Genomic DNA, 16,064 nt, shown 5'->3' on the forward strand with positions numbered 1-16,064 from the left:
GATAGAAAGGTATCCAATGCCAATTTTTATGTTCAATTTTACATAAAAAATTGTTATGTTTGATATTACAGAACATTTAAACTCTCCAGTCCACTAAATACACAGTCAGTTTAAATACTGCAGTATGTGTTTTACCTCATCCATGTAGTCTCCAAATTCAGCCTGCAGGGCCAGAGCAGCGAGGTATACAGCAGTGTCCTCATTACAGTGCACTCTATCCTCCAAAATATCTCTCCTCAGCTGGAGATAGTACTGGTGACGGGTTAGTTTGTGCCTTTCAGACAAAAGAAAATAATTGTAATAATAAGCCATTTTATCATATTTAGCTTAAGCTGCTACTGATTGTTATCCAAAGACAATGCAGATTTACAGAAGAAGACTTACAATATGAAGGTGACGTCATCAGCAAAAAACTTAACACGAAGAAAGAGGGTGAAAGGAGATGTTGCTAGTTTCTTCCAGGTGTCTGGAGCTACTTTTGAGATCTTTGTCTCATGGTCCAAAAAGAAAAACTCGTCATCTAGAGAAGAGACAGAACATGCTCAAAAATAAAAATGTTGACTTACAAAATATTCACTTACATTTTTGCACTTATAAATCTATATATGAATTAATTTGCAGACAGATTGGTGTTATTCTTTAAAAATACCTTTATCTGTTTTTGCAAATTAACTCTTTATATCTACCGGACCTGAGAGAAATGTTTGCATTACCATCAAGAAAGGCGAGGCCGAAGTAGAAGTGCTCCACAAGGTTAGCGTGAGCCACAACCATGTCGAAGACATCTCTCCCTCTGGACTTGATGTCACATCTCACTGTTACACACTGCTCGTTTGGCATCACCACGCTAACTTCTCTCTGTGATAAGCAGGACTTCCCTTTCTTTGACTGTATCAGTGAACAGGAAGAGAGAAAACAGCAAAATGCATAGTTCAAAAAGGATGGCCAGTCTTAATTAAAATAATCCTTATTGACCAAATATTCTGCAACTAAAATTATGTGGATTAAAATGGCATTTCATTTTTCTTTTTTTGCTTATTTATTTTAAATGATATTGTGATCTGCATATTGGTATGTCTCCGGCACAGTTCAAATGTGTTCAATAAATATTTTTTATTGTAGTTTATTGTAGTATTCTTTGAAAAGCAACAAAACTAAACTAAACTTAAGCTATTTAATTTATACTTTATACAATATTTTATTAAATATTTCAGTGCATCCCTATTCTTTGCTGTAAACTAAACAACAGTCACAACCTGCTTAGAAAAAAAAAATGTTTACCACTATAGATCCAGGCAGCTCTAAAACGATTTGAGGCTCATCCACCATTCTTGCAAACTCAGGTCCCAGGCTCTGAAATTCAAAAGCAAAGTGATCAATTCAATCAAATGAAATTTATTTGTATAGCCCTTTTTAAAACTGATGTCACAAAGTAGCTTTACAGAAATGTGATCACAGGACAGAGAATCATGCAAAACATTAAACATAGAAATACAGAAGCCTGTGTGATGATCACAATAAACAAAAATTTAATGATTCAGAATAAAAAAACAACATTAAGACAAGTATTATGCTGAAATCACCCAAGAAAAATGTAATTAAATACCTTAGCTCTTCTGTGGGCGAGGTTGAGGGTAGACTCGCTGACAGAAACAGAGGGGCTGCGATGCCTCTGTTCACCCTTGCAGGGGACATGGAGGTACGTGCTCTGGGACAGCCAGCTACTATTACGGCCACTGTGATGGGCTCCCTGTGGAATCCTGTCACGCCAAAGCAAAGAGGTTCTTCAAAGGATGGAACTCATCTGGCATCTCAGAGTAACGTCAGCTGCTGCACACTGCTGCTTACCTGCTCTGAATGCCCTGGTAAGTAGGCATCTGGGATGATCTGTTTTTGAGGGACCAGGTTTTCTGCTGATGGAATCCTCCTGGAAAATAAACTGCAACACATTATTTTTATACAAAGCAATATGTTTTAGGAAAAGCCATTTGAAACCTTATTATAAAATTACATAAAATTAAAGTGAAATCATTAGAACAGAAAAACAAAACTGAAGGAAGTAGGTCAATAACATAAACAGTCGAATAATACGACACACATAATAAAATATAAAACATATAATATAAAAAGGTATTTAAAACTATATAAAACCTAATAAAAATTAACATAATAAACATTTTATAATGTTATAAACATCAAGTTTTAAGCGGCTGTTTAACCCCTATTCTATTCAAGCATTACATAAAAATCTTTCATGTTTGAGGTTTGAAGGAACATTACTTAAAATCATAACTGTAATTGCAATAGAAAATATAAAAACATATTTAACTAAATCTGCTAATGTCGAAAAATATCCTAAAATGGTCTCTTTCCTGAAATTCATTATTTTCCTGAATACAAATCAAACAGTTCATATCCACCAAACCTTTAGTTTAGTTATGTTAGTCTAGATTTTACATCTATTTTCAAACATGCAGAATTTGGGTTTGATTCCTGTTACAGATCTGAAATTATTAGGTGGAGTAGAGAGAAAACTGGCTGCTTTTCTAAGTGTCCTGTAGGGGATTTCAAAGCCCTCAGATTTTCAGAATGTAAACAGTAAAGTGTAGTAAAATGTAAAGTTATTTTACTGCAGAAAAAAGGAAAAAAGTGGTGCACATAACAAAAGGCTGTATACAATAATAGAAGAGGTACTCACCCTGCTTGGGCTCTGAATCCAGTGACAGTCTGCGCTGTCTCTCTGCTGCAGCTCCGCTCCCTTCAGTGTAGTCGTGGTACACTCCCTGCTTTCCTGTCGAGTCAGGAGTGCAACAGATTATTACCTACAGAGCTCCTGCACAGGCTGCCAGGATGTGACTGAGCATGCAGGGCATCATCAAGAGCACTCAATCTCACTCGTTCTTGTGTCCAAACACAAGAGCACTACTCCAAAGTGTACTTCTAAGCATCTTCGCTCATAGGCTGATTATACGTTTTTCGCAGGGCTGTAATCCTGTATTGAGTTTAAGGTAAACCTTTAATCCTATTGTGGGTACCGCACTATTCCATGGCCACACATAGTGATGTTCTCCCATGCGCAAGGTTGATGAAAGTCTGTATTTTGCAGGGTGAGGTTTAAAGGAAACCATATCCATAGAATGGGTGCATGGATTACCTTTAAGTTATAGATGCTGGGAAAGTGTCATTTTCAGGCCTTTTGAAGACTAGGTTCCTTGAGTTTAATTTAGATCACTTTGTTGGTTGATCTATTTTTATTTATCTCATATAATTAAATTTTATTTGTGTCCCTTGGTTTATTAATTGTGACTATTTTATTTTTTATGTTCTTAAAATTGTTAATTTACCTCTATTGATTTTAGTAAATTAAATATTGTTTTATTTATATTTCAATCCAAATGTTAAATCGCGACTTTTCAATATAGATATATACAATATCTGTTTCAAATATCTGTAGCAAAATTAATATGATTAGAAAAGATGCTATGAGTTACACATTCAATTAATCACAAATGGATGTAATAATAGGAGAAAACTTTATATACAGCTCTGGAAAAAAATAAAAAGGCTACTTTAGTTTCTGAATCAGTTTCTCTGATTTTGCTTTTTTTAGGTTTATGTTTGATTAAAATGAACAATAAGAAACACCTGAAATAACAAAAAGATGCAGAGCATTTTGACCTTAAATAATGCAAAGAAAACAAGGTCATATTCATAAAGTTTTAAGGTGAAATAACATTTTATTTAATTACAGTTTTCATGCATTTTGGTATGTTCTCCTCCACCAGTCTTACACACTGCTTTTGGATAACTTTATGCCACTCTTTGTTCAAAAATCCAGTTCAGCTTGGTTTAATGGCTTGTGATCATCCATCTTCCTCTTGATTATATTCCAGAGGTTTTCAATTTGGTCAAATCAAAGAAACATTTTTTCATCATTTTTAAATGCTCTCTTATTTTGTCCAGAGCTGTATTTCAACATTGTTTATGTGATTCAAACAGTATGTTATGGCATATGTGCTTTAAACAACAAATAAACATACTTTTTTCAGAAATTCATGAATTAGTTTGATTAACACTGAAAATATAAGAAACTTAAATTTGCATGCTAAAAAGACATGTTGGTATCCTGATCTCCTCTACTTAGCAAACTTAGTGAACAAATTACAAACTTAGTGTTACAAACTGTATTTAATTGCGAAGATGCCATTCATTTCCAAGTAATTATTCATGACAGCATGTTACAGATGATACTTGCAAATTAACACAGCTCTTAAGATAAATAGTTTATAAGCTGACGAAAAATGTGATTATAATGTGTTACTTAAGATGAAGTAAGAGTAAGTTGTCAGCAATTTGAGCCAGCTGGTTCTAACAAGACCAAACACAGGATCTATGCATGTTATTGTTAGCGTTATCAGTGCTTTTTAAATATTTAATGAAGTGACAAACACACACACACAGGTTTGGAATAAATGGTCACATGACTGACATTACAATGCTAGACCTGGTTTGACTGTCAAGAAAGGTCACTTTAGCATTGTTTATCAGGTTATCAGTATTGACATTTGGAATCTATTACTAATGATCAGTTATGGTATTTAATTTACATAGTAAAGATGTTGCCATTTCAGCTCTGGAATATGATCAAGAGGAAGATGGAAGATCACAAGCCATCAAACCAAGCTGAACTTTATGCTTTTGGCATACAGTTATCCAAAAGCAGTGTGTAAGACTGGTGGAGGAAAAAATGTTAAGATGCATGAAAACCGTGAATAAAAAAACAGGGTTATTCCACCAAATATTGATTTCTGAATTCTTAAAACTTTATGAATATGAACTTGTTTTCTTTGCATTATTTAAGGTCTGAAAGCTCTGCATCTTTTTTGTTATTTCAGACATTTCTCATTTTCTGCAAATAAATGCTCTAAATTAATATATTTTTTTTTTATTTGAGAGAAATGTCCACATTTTATAGAATAAAACAACAATGTTCATTTTACTCAAACATATACCTATAAATAGCAAAATCAGATCAACTGATTCAGAAACTGAAGTAGTCTCATAATGATTTCCAGAGCTGCATTTTGGTTAATAATATGTGGGATTTTAAAATATTGTACATATTATTACCCAAAATAATTGCAGCATCTTTACAACACATATCATAATTGAGCCAGCTCTAGTTCTAGTTCTTCTTTTTACTCCTGTGATTTTTCAAACAAGGAAGGCCCTCTTACCATGAAGCCGTTCTCTGATCATCTGACTTCTACCACTAAGATGCACTGTGTTGTCAGTAAGAGTCGACCGGTCCCCCTGAAAAACACACACAACCATCAATACATGCGTTAATTCAGTCTGATTTATGCTGCATTGTCTTTTATACAGATAAATGAGTTTGGTTCATACAGTATCATGGAAGACGTCCTCCACCAGCTGCCTGATCACTTTGTTGGGTGGAGGCAGGAGTGAGGTTTTGTGGTGAGATTCACACGACTCCAGGATGGTGTTGAGGTTGACTCGGCGGTGGGCCATGTCCTCACACATGCTCAGCAGAAGGCAGTTCAGAGAGTCACTCAGTGGAATGGGCTGCATCAGAACAGATTTGTGGTCAAAACAGAACAACAGCTCTAGTAAAATACTTGTTTCAATCAATGAATGAGGCTCACCTGGTTTTGAGGAAGGTGATAGTCCACTGACCAATACAGAGTCATGCCAAGAGAGTATACAATCATCTGAAATAGCAAATAACATCATTAATTATATGTTTACTAAATCAGGTTTAACTGATCCTGTATGGTATGTATTTGTCTACTTCTTGTTTGTGTTTGTTGTTTGTTCTGACACAAAGACGTGAACATGTTAGGCTGTACTGTAAGTAAAGTCCACCAACTTGTTGTGTAGTCATTAATTCACAAAAAAAAAAAAAAAAAAAAAAAAATATATATATATATATATATATATATATATATATATACGTATATATATATATATATATATATATATATATATATATACGTATATATATATATATATATATATATATATATATATATAATAAAAATATATGATTAAGCAATAATACATGAGTGGGACTGCTATATTCAAACTGGTGTACTGCAGTCATATAAATTAGACTACCAGATTTCTGTTGTAGCCATTTATTATTAGATATCTTATTATTAAAAAAGATAAAGAGGGCAGAAAAATGTCCACACAGAAAAAGATAGTCCACATGATATTATAGTAAAATAGTTCAATTCTATCATCTGGCAGCTATAACATTGTTATCAGAATAATGCTTATAACAGCCCTGCTGTCATAAGAGTCAGGGAACAGTTTATAATCTCCTAATCATCAGATTTACAAGCAATGACCAAAACATCAGGCAACTTTACAGGTTATGTTAATCCCATATAAAAAAAAGACATTACCAAAGCACTAAATATATAAGGAACTTACTTTTATGTGAAGCTTAACTTTGTTTCATATTCACTCACTCTGAATTCATATGTCCAAATGGTGAAGCCAATAATCATGCTCCCTCTGATAGGCTGATCTAATTCCATGTTTTAACCACACAATGCATTCTACCTAGCTAGAATCAAAGCAGTGTTATGCTGCATTTTACCTTAAAAAAACAGTCAAAAAATTATGATGCTTCGAAGACATGTTGAGGCTCCACTGACTTGTGAAAAGAAGAGTAATGTTTCTATCATTGCTACTCTGGGCACAAAATAGTACGTTAACCAATGTATAGTAACTGTCCATTACTTGTAAAATTATGATGTTGCGGGTTATATTCATTATTATGCCTGGTGTAAGCACTGGCGTTGTTGCTATGTTTTATGTGTGTATGTAGTGAAGTAAGACTTGAAGCGCTAGTAGTTGCTAGCAGCAATTTTTACGCACTCCCAATATATATTTTACCCAATCATACTGCAGGGTTAAAAAAAACTTTGGTATAATGGTTGATCTATAATTATTTTATCTAAAGAAACAGTAAGTAAATTTAGTGTAAATTCAAAGTTTGTTTTTCAAACTATTTAATTATAAAGAGCAAAAAAAAAGAAAAAAAAAAAAAGAATACCATGATATATAAATATGTTTATAAATATGTTTTTATCCTTCTTCTTATATTAAGAAAGTGCTCAAATATTTGAGCAAAAACATTGATGTAACTAATACAATTTTTTTTACATAATTGAATTTATCAACAATATCTCTTAAAAGAATATATATACATATACTATTACTACAATTTATGATTTATCCCAATAATCCCATGCTGTGTTTCCCTTTACTACCACTAGATGGCAGACTGTGAGCTTCCTAGCTTCATTCTGAGCTCAATACTTTATTTATCTGCCAGATCTGAGTCATGGTTTTGTCTTTATACTGTTCTATTCAGCACACAATTACTAAAATAAGAGATTTTTCCTTTTGTTCACTTACAGTGCATATCATCCATAAAAATCCAAAAGAAAAAACAGATCTAGACCTAATGCTGGGCTTTTGTTTGAAACATTTACAAAATACATTAATACAGAAAAATGCATAAAACCAAAAAAGCAAAAGAGAAGAATCAGGAATGATAATGCTAATAAGCTACAAAAAAAAAAATGTATAACAGTATAATTAATTATACTGTTATAATTTTTATTATGTTATAACTATGCAGTTGACACACACACACACATTACACATCTGTAATAAATGTTAGCATTTACTAATACTAATACTACTAATAATAATACTAACCTTTTCCACGGCCAGTTTAGTTGAGATGGTGCGGCCTTGCAGCATCTCTGGAGCAGTGAAAGCACATGCCTCATCCGTCATCGCACAGTTCTTAAACGCCAGTGTGCCAGTTGCAGATAGAAGCAGTGACGCAGGACTGATGATATTGCAGATGTTGTTGTGACCTACATAGATATGAACACAGACTCAATATTGTACTATAACATGACCAACAACTATAACAACAATGTTAAGCTCAATGCAAAGCTTTCAGCTTTACCTTTATAGGAGAGATCCAGCAGCGTTTCAGCAGAGCCCAGCAGCAAAGACCAGACCTCATGTTCCTCTAGAGGCCCTCCCCTAGCCTCCAGCACCTCAGCTAGGGTCACAAATGTGCTGCTCATCCTGCAGACTCGTGGGACAGACTCCTGTGGGAGAAGAGGCACAAAATCTAGCACAGCAAATACAGCCAGGTGGGGATATCATCATTGCTACCCCCAACATATTTGTGCATACAGGATAAATATGCACAAATAGGTACACATATAAGTATTTGTAAACATTTAATATATGGTATTTCATGTTTATTAATTTATAGTTCAAACTAACCCATTATTTTTAATATTCTACATTGTGATCACTTGGTGAGCAGTAACATGTACATCAAAATAATCTGTATATACAGTTCATGGACAAGAGTAGTGGGACACCTGGTCATTCAGTGTTTGTTCCAAAACATTATTATATCCACATTTAAATAGATACATTATATAGACATTTAAATATTTTTATTTTCCAATTCCAAAGCCTAAATATTCTTAATATTTAAACGTTCATTGTTATTGTGTAAATGTGCAATGTGTAAATGCACAATTATGCTAGCGTTTTATCATTATATCAGTATCATACACTTAAAATGACAATAATAATATTGATAAATTGCACTTAATTCTGCAACAATATACTGTCCACAAACATTTTCAAACATAGTGCATTTAGAGTGCATTTTTTTCCAGCTGTCAAATTATCACATACTGTCTGCTTTACTGAATGGTTGGGTTTACAGAAACTCCATGGCTCAACGTAATCACATTGGTTACACCACTAAAATTTCACATGGTATTATTAAAAAGTAGACATGCAATGGCTCTGACATGGAGCTCTCAGGAACAGAACGACTGTAGGCCCATTTAATCTGACAGCAAAGAGTAAAACAATTTAGTCTAATTGCAATGTTAAGACCTTCAAACCCATGTTCTTTGTGTTCAGTCATTCAAATATTTATTCAAGTCAAATCAAATGTATTTGTATAGCACTTTTTACAACTAATGTTCTTACGCTACTAAACAGCTTTACAGAAAATTTAACAAAATGTACACAACTATATGTTTCTACTAGTGTGTGAAACCAAAGTTACCTGCTATTTCAGGTGCTATTTCATTCTCAAAGTTTCACCAAAACTACTAAAAATAGGTGTGTAAGCTGACAGGAAAAGACAGAAAATAGAATACTGGAAAACTGCCAGATTAGTCTCTGTGCTGTTCAGGTTTATCTGCCTGAACTACTAATCGGTCAGGAGTGAAGGCCCATATCTATTTATGTTTGCAGACACATGAAATTCCACAAGAAAGTAAGTAGTAGATTCACAAGTAAAGAACATACCACTGTAAGAAGTGTATTGCTTACACTGTATTTCACATGACAAATATTCTGACTTGCCATGTTTAATTCAGGTCACATCTGATTCAATGAGATTTTAATGATTCACAAAAATTGCAGCACCAAAAAGAATTAAAACTGTGTGTAAAAAAAGTGCAACGATGTAGATGACATGATGATTTGTTTACAAAAATTGAGCCATTATTTAAAAATGTGAAGGATATAGAAAAATACCTTAATATTGTATGTTTGTTATTACAAACAAGGTCACCTCTATTTTATTGCATTGTTTAATCAGGCTTTTATCTTTTTAATTCTAGCTCGTATCTGGATCCAGCAACATAAATATATTTATGTCAAGAGCTGTCAAGAGCCAATATATAAGGTCAATATCATCGTAAATGTTATTCAAATTATACACATAATATATAAAATAATTCCTAGAAAGACAAGAGTCTAATACCTAGATCATACAGTTTAATTTTGATTAAAACCTACTCAGGCTATTTCTTATTTATAGCATTTCAAATTAACTCTTATAGACACTCCTGTTACTAAGATCTCACCTAACCCAACATGAAACATCTCTTAATTATTTACAAAATGTTAAACCTTATCCTGGCATGAAATGACATGTACAAACAAAGCGGAAAGCTTTGTCCTTTGGTCCAAAACTTCAATAGCTAATAAGAGTTATCCCATTTAAATATGCTTCTTTTTTACCTTCTTGCATTCGATGCGTTAAAAGTCCCTCACTGATGTCTGAAGAAAGTTTGCACAACTACAGTAATCCTCCGGATCCCAGCATGTCATCTTCAGCTGTCATCAGGCAGCAGGAAACTCTTCATTGCTCCTGTAGAAAACTACAGTTGAAAAACTTGGTATTTCACAGCCATAATCATGTCTATATCCTGTGGTATATAGGATGGCTGTGCTGCTTCAGAACATATTTTCCCCTCAGAGTGGCTCTATATTTAGCTTTGAGAGTTAAGAACTAAATTGGATTAAAGAGAGTGGTTTGACGGCCCCAGGTGAGAGGAGAGGAAGACACCAGGAAGCGTGCAGGGATTTCTGATCATCTGATCATTTCCATTAGGCTTCTTCCTGCTTCACTGACATCCTGCAGACATAATGGGAATGTCTGAAATGTGTTTTCCAAAACCTTCCTGGGATTCGAGGAACCTTTTAGATTATCTTCATGTATAGTGCTGTAGTTTACATTGTTTAGAAAGAGAGTGAAATAAACAGGCAGAGAGAGAGAGAGAAAGAGAGAGCGAAAGACATCAACTAAAGACTACTAAACTAAACTAAACTAAACACACATGATAGTAATTATACACTATATTGCCAAAAGTATTTACTCATCCATCCAAATCATTCATAAATTCAGGTGTTCCAATCACTTCCATGGGCACAGGTGTATACAACCCAAGTACTTAGGCAAGCAGACTGTTTCTAATAAAATTAGTGAAAGAATGGGTCGCTCTCAGGAGTTCAGTAAATTACAGCATGGTACCGTAATAGGATGACACCTATGCAACCAGTCCAGTCATGAAATTTCCTCACTACTAAACATTCCTCCAGTCAACTGTCAGTGATATTATAATAAGTGGAAGCACCTGGAAATGAAAGCAACTCAGCAATAAAGTGACAAACCGGCAAACTTTATGTGGCCTTCAGATTAGCTCAAGAACATAGAGAACATCATAGAATGGGATTCCATGGCCGAGCAGTTTCATCCAGTGAGTCATCACAAAGTGCAAGGCAGATGAGTGGATACTTTTGGCAATATAGTGCATGTTTCAAAAGGGATTAATCAGTTTTATTTTTTATTGTACCACAGTTAGTTTCGACCCTACAATGTGATTGGCTGAGAGGCATTTTATGAGTGCCATTATCAGCCGGTAATGCACTGTAATCGAAGCTCTCCAAGTATTACTCCGCCACATACAGGTAACCTAGCAATGATGCAGTGCTTACAAACCAAACAGCGCTGCTACAAACAGAACAGTAATGGAAGTATATTAACTCGCAAAGTTTTTATAACCAAACAGATCGAATTTTCTCATCCTCTTTAACTCAAAATCTTTCAATAAAAGTGGTAATGGAACTGTGGTATAATCGCAATAATAAACTCAAGATTCATGCTATAACTTATAATATTGGCTTATCATATAACATGGCATATCCTATTTCTCCTTTTATTATTCCTTGTACTATTGCTTAAATGCATCATTCTGTGATTAATTAATCAAAGCTAACACATTAATGTGACATCCTTACTAAACACACACAGTGATAATAATATATGGCTAACTGACTTCAGTGGTAAATAAATGTTTAAATCTGTTAACTGTATTGTCAGCATATTTATTTAATAACTTACCTAAAAATGTCTTCTGGTGTTTGGCATCACTATAGAACTATGCTATCGAATAGAATTGCTCTTGATAAAAGAATGAAAATGGTTAGCGTTAGCTAAAAAACAACTAAAAAGTGTTAACTAAAACCTGTTAGCTAACAAAGCTAACTTACCTACCTAATTAAAGTAACAATGTGTAAATATTAGATTTTTAACCTAAAATAATATATTTTTAGGTAAATCAACAAGATATAGGCATTTCGTAATCAACATGAAACAGGTAACGCTACCTGAGAAAAACAATGTAACAATGTAATCTAACCTAGCTTAGCTAACTGGCTAGCAGTTAGGTTAGCTAGCTAACTACATAGTTTAGCTACTTCCCGTTGCATAGTTTGCTGATGTGTTAGCTTATTTGGATATTTTTGTCAGCTAATACAGTTCCTTAAAAAAGAATGCCATTTTCTGAACATGTTTCTAGCTCATTTTCTTTGACCAAATGAGAGTGAAAACATTGTACACAGGTTTTCGAAGAAGAAAAAAAAAATAAATATATATATATATATATATATATATATATATATATATATATATATATATATATATATATATATATATATATATATATTATTCACGGCTGTGATAGCTTGTGGTCAGATTTCATTAATCATCCTTTTAAAAGTGATTTGAATGATTGAAATCAGTGATTTGAAAGTGAGGGTTACATTTTGTAATACAGGGCATTCTCAGCTTCCTGGACACCCTGGACATTGACAATAATAGTTGGATTCTCTTTTTTATCTAGGCCCACTTGATTTGAAAAAATCACCAAAATATATTTTTTTTAATTCAGTTGTGACCAAAGTTTACTACAACTACTGTGGACATGAACATTTTTGACTATACAGGGAATGCAGCCTATTATGCTGAGTTACAGAACATTTTGAAAAAAAAAAAAAATCAACCTTGTCAGACATTGTAGCAGCGGTTATTGATACACAGTGGGTGGAGACAGCCCTACACAACTACAATATAGTAGCAGACTTAAACAGGAAGAATTCAACTCATTTCGACTCATTGGCTGCGTCCGAAATCGCGTACTTAAGCAGTACGTACTGGATTGGGGTGAGTACGCACTGCTTGTCGAGCAAAGCAGTACGCTTTTTCAGTACGCCAGACCGCAGTACGCACGCAGCCTCGGACGCACTACATCCACCATCTTACCTCTGACGCCCTTTCACCTCTCACCCCTCCTAACCAGCGGCACACTTTACAGAGCTTTACCCTAATTAATTTCATTAAAATCCCCTCATTAATCAGCTCTTATTAATAAATAAACCCCCAAACTGTCCTATTTAATAAACACTGACTGTAAATAAAACTTAAAATTAATATTTCCTCAAATATGAAATATTTAATAATAAATATGAATGTTTAATATTCATGAAGTATATTAATAATACTTGCTTATGCAACAAAACAATTATCAAAAAGTTTCAAAGATAAATACCAAAATGTTAATTAATTCCTGCCTTTCCATTTCACCTCAGAATTTCCTTTTCTAGCCTAAATATTTAAACACATGATCCTTATTGTTATACATTATCTTTTACTGACTGCATTAAACATAAAGGCAACATATATGCATTACTGATGTAAATAACATATGCTAGAACCAGTCTGTTTCGGGAAAACTGGGGATCATATTTGGCAATAAAATGTAAATTAAAAAAATATTTTAGTTATTTTATTTAATATAATTTTTCCCTCACTTGCATATTTACACAAATACATTTCTCACAAAATACAAGAATGACAAGTCTTTAAAGTAGCTTTATTTATTTTTTTTATTCATTGTTCATTTTTCTCCCTCTCTTCATCTTCATCCTCTCGAGTAGGAAGGATAGTTGAATCTGAAACACACACAGATTAAAACAGTTTAGCTTGGTCATTAAACAAATATAATATAAATTCTGAACAACATAAAAGTCTTACCATCCTGGCTGGTTAGCTAGCTATTTAATAAAACTAAATAAAATGGTCAGATTTGGTTATAATTTATTAATGTGATTTTTGGCAACCAGTCTGTCTGTCTGTTGAAAAGCCTCTCTGATATCAGCAGCCTTTTTTCTCAGATGAGTTTATACAGACTGATCAGTATTAAGTTAAAACTGCCCCAGCTCCTCAGAACTGCAGCAGTATACAGGGCTGTAGTGAGTTAGTAAACGCTGGTGCTGCAGAACAGAAGATTAATAAAGAGTTGTGATAAGTTTAATAGCTCTAGCTAAGCTAACTGATCTCAGTAGCACAAGGCTAACGCTGCTCAGTAAAGCAGTTCAGATACGAAAATAAAGATGTTCTGTCTGCAACAGCATTAATAACAAACCCACACCCCTATAACTCGCTACTTTAACTTAAACTAACCCTCATAAATCTTTCATTTACAGCCTGATATCACAAACAACCAAAACAGTTTATATATCTGAATCTCCTCACCTCATAAACTTCTCTCTCTCTCCACTCCTCTCCTCCGCCGCTCCGCCGCTCACTGACGGGTCACTCAGCTCAGCGCGGCTCCCGGTGGATTGTGGGAAATATTAGCGGGTGAAGTGTGCTGGGCTTGTATACTTAAAAATGTCTCCCGGTGCAGTACGTCATCCGGGAACTTTTCGCGTACTCAAACTCGCCTACTGCGCATTCGGACACACTACCCGATCTCGCATACTGCTTTTGCATACTGTTTAGTATGGAAGTACGCGATTTCGGACGCAGCCTAAAACTCAATAGCTGTTGCCTGCTCTAGGGAAGAGTAATTTATGCAGTCACAGGGAGACAGAAGTGTTGCACACCGTCTGACATTCAAACAGCCCCTGGAATTCACAGTTAGTCAGGCTACCTTTCACACTTTCGCTTGGCAATCGGCTGGTTCATAATGCTAATATTGAATTTGCCTGTGGCAGGTCTTTCAGGAAATCTAGTGCCTGTCAGTCAATCTCAAGATGTAACTAGTGCATCTTGAGGTTTTGCAGCTGTGACCAGCAGGATGGTTAGCCTAGTACATGATGCTCTTCCACACCTCTTGAGTTATCTGGAGGAGTTGGCTTTCTGACAGGTGGGACCAGCAGGACTTTGTAACTGTTCAACTGTACACAGAGAGAACTACAGGTTCAAATCTCCTGTGCCTACTAATATATTACTATGATGGCAATAAATAAAGTTTTTAAATGCCACGTTTTTACTTAAAATTCATAAAGGATATTAAACATGAATGCAACCCCAAATGCAAATCATTGATTGAACCAGTCTGTATTCTCAGTCCTTGACTAGTGTATTGAGGAACAGCTTACGTATATACGTCCTTGCTTACGTATATCTTTGCTTGGTCTAAACCTCTTCTTAGGTGCTGCACAGTATAGTAGTCTTTTTGCCCATTAAATAAACTTGCTGCAGTGACATTTTCTCCAAAATATAAATACATACCTATATATATATATATATATATATATATATATATATATATATATATATATATATATATATATATATATATATATATAATGTGGAGATCCTTGTTGGCCTTTTTTTTAAGGCTCCTTGACTCCCTAAGTTAAAGCTTAGGTCTAAGCTTGGAGTAAAACATGAGTACATATTGTCAATGCATTGGACAGCTCAGAGTCCAGAATAACTGAAATTTTCTAATGAACAAATAAGCAATGAGCTTTTGGGAAGGTTTGCTAACCCTATCTAGCTAGATGATTTATCACAACCTCTAGTATGATAGACAGTTTAAATCATTCCAACATTTGGGTTTTTGCTGGGTTGTTAAGGCAGCGAGTATTTGGTACAGGTAAATTTATCCAGGATAGTGCTGACGAATGCTACATTATGCTAACAACATAGTGAAAATATATGTAAATATTGTGAAATAATAGTTAACAGTAGCATTTTGCACACCTGTTATTCATAGTAATTTACATATATACATTTTACAGACAAGCGAGATTGGTGTCAGACAGTGGTTCATTTTGCATTGTGTTTTTATTCAGATTTTATTAATATGATAATAATATATTAGATATTCAACATATAGGATGGATGGTCACAAGCCATCAAACAAAGCTGAATTGTTTAATTTGTTGTGCCAGGAGTGGAAAAAGGTCACTCGAAAGCAGTCTGTAAGACTGGTGGGGGAGAACATGCCAAGACGCATGAAAGCTGCAATTAAAAATCAGGATTATTGCACCAAATACTGATTTCTGACCACTTCCAATACATTAGTATTATTGTTTCTAGTGTCTATGTTGTG

At 34.2% G+C, this 16,064-nt stretch overlaps 1 protein-coding gene and 1 long non-coding RNA gene across 5 annotated transcripts in view; both read right to left on the minus strand.

Moving 5' to 3' along the window:
• ptpn20 (protein tyrosine phosphatase non-receptor type 20) overlaps positions 1 to 10,352 on the minus strand; it is a 49,756-nt gene extending 39,404 nt beyond the window's left edge. For 2 of the 4 annotated variants that reach the window (XR_007440036.1, XM_022684796.2), the window contains exons 1-13: positions 10,120 to 10,352; positions 8,018 to 8,165; positions 7,759 to 7,922; positions 5,667 to 5,732; positions 5,407 to 5,586; positions 5,238 to 5,313; positions 2,699 to 2,791; positions 1,849 to 1,927; positions 1,607 to 1,760; positions 1,282 to 1,353; positions 714 to 888; positions 385 to 520; positions 136 to 274 (exon numbers count right to left, since the gene is read on the minus strand). Coding sequence is in view for 2 of the 4 variants with exons in the window: in XM_022684796.2 (XP_022540517.2) it covers positions 136 to 274; positions 385 to 520; positions 714 to 888; positions 1,282 to 1,353; positions 1,607 to 1,760; positions 1,849 to 1,927; positions 2,699 to 2,791; positions 5,238 to 5,313; positions 5,407 to 5,586; positions 5,667 to 5,732; positions 7,759 to 7,922; positions 8,018 to 8,141 (1,458 nt within the window). In the remaining 2 variants the exon portion in view is untranslated. The remainder of the gene's footprint in view (positions 1 to 135; positions 275 to 384; positions 521 to 713; positions 889 to 1,281; positions 1,354 to 1,606; positions 1,761 to 1,848; positions 1,928 to 2,698; positions 2,792 to 5,237; positions 5,314 to 5,406; positions 5,587 to 5,666; positions 5,733 to 7,758; positions 7,923 to 8,017; positions 8,166 to 10,119) is intronic. The other 2 variants (XR_002651927.2, XM_022684792.2) reach the window with 2 other exon arrangements.
• Positions 10,353 to 13,573: 3,221 nt separating this feature from the next.
• Positions 13,574 to 14,527, minus strand: LOC125802997 (uncharacterized). The gene is made up of 2 exons (XR_007440049.1): positions 14,255 to 14,527; positions 13,574 to 13,671 (listed from the first exon to the last, which is right to left on the minus strand). It is a non-coding gene; the product is annotated as an uncharacterized LOC125802997 (long non-coding RNA).
• Between the last annotated feature and the right edge of the window lie 1,537 nt (positions 14,528 to 16,064).

The sequence above is a fragment of the Astyanax mexicanus genome, chromosome 7, assembly GCF_023375975.1.
Source record: "Astyanax mexicanus isolate ESR-SI-001 chromosome 7, AstMex3_surface, whole genome shotgun sequence".
Classification (NCBI taxonomy): domain Eukaryota; kingdom Metazoa; phylum Chordata; class Actinopteri; order Characiformes; family Acestrorhamphidae; genus Astyanax; species Astyanax mexicanus.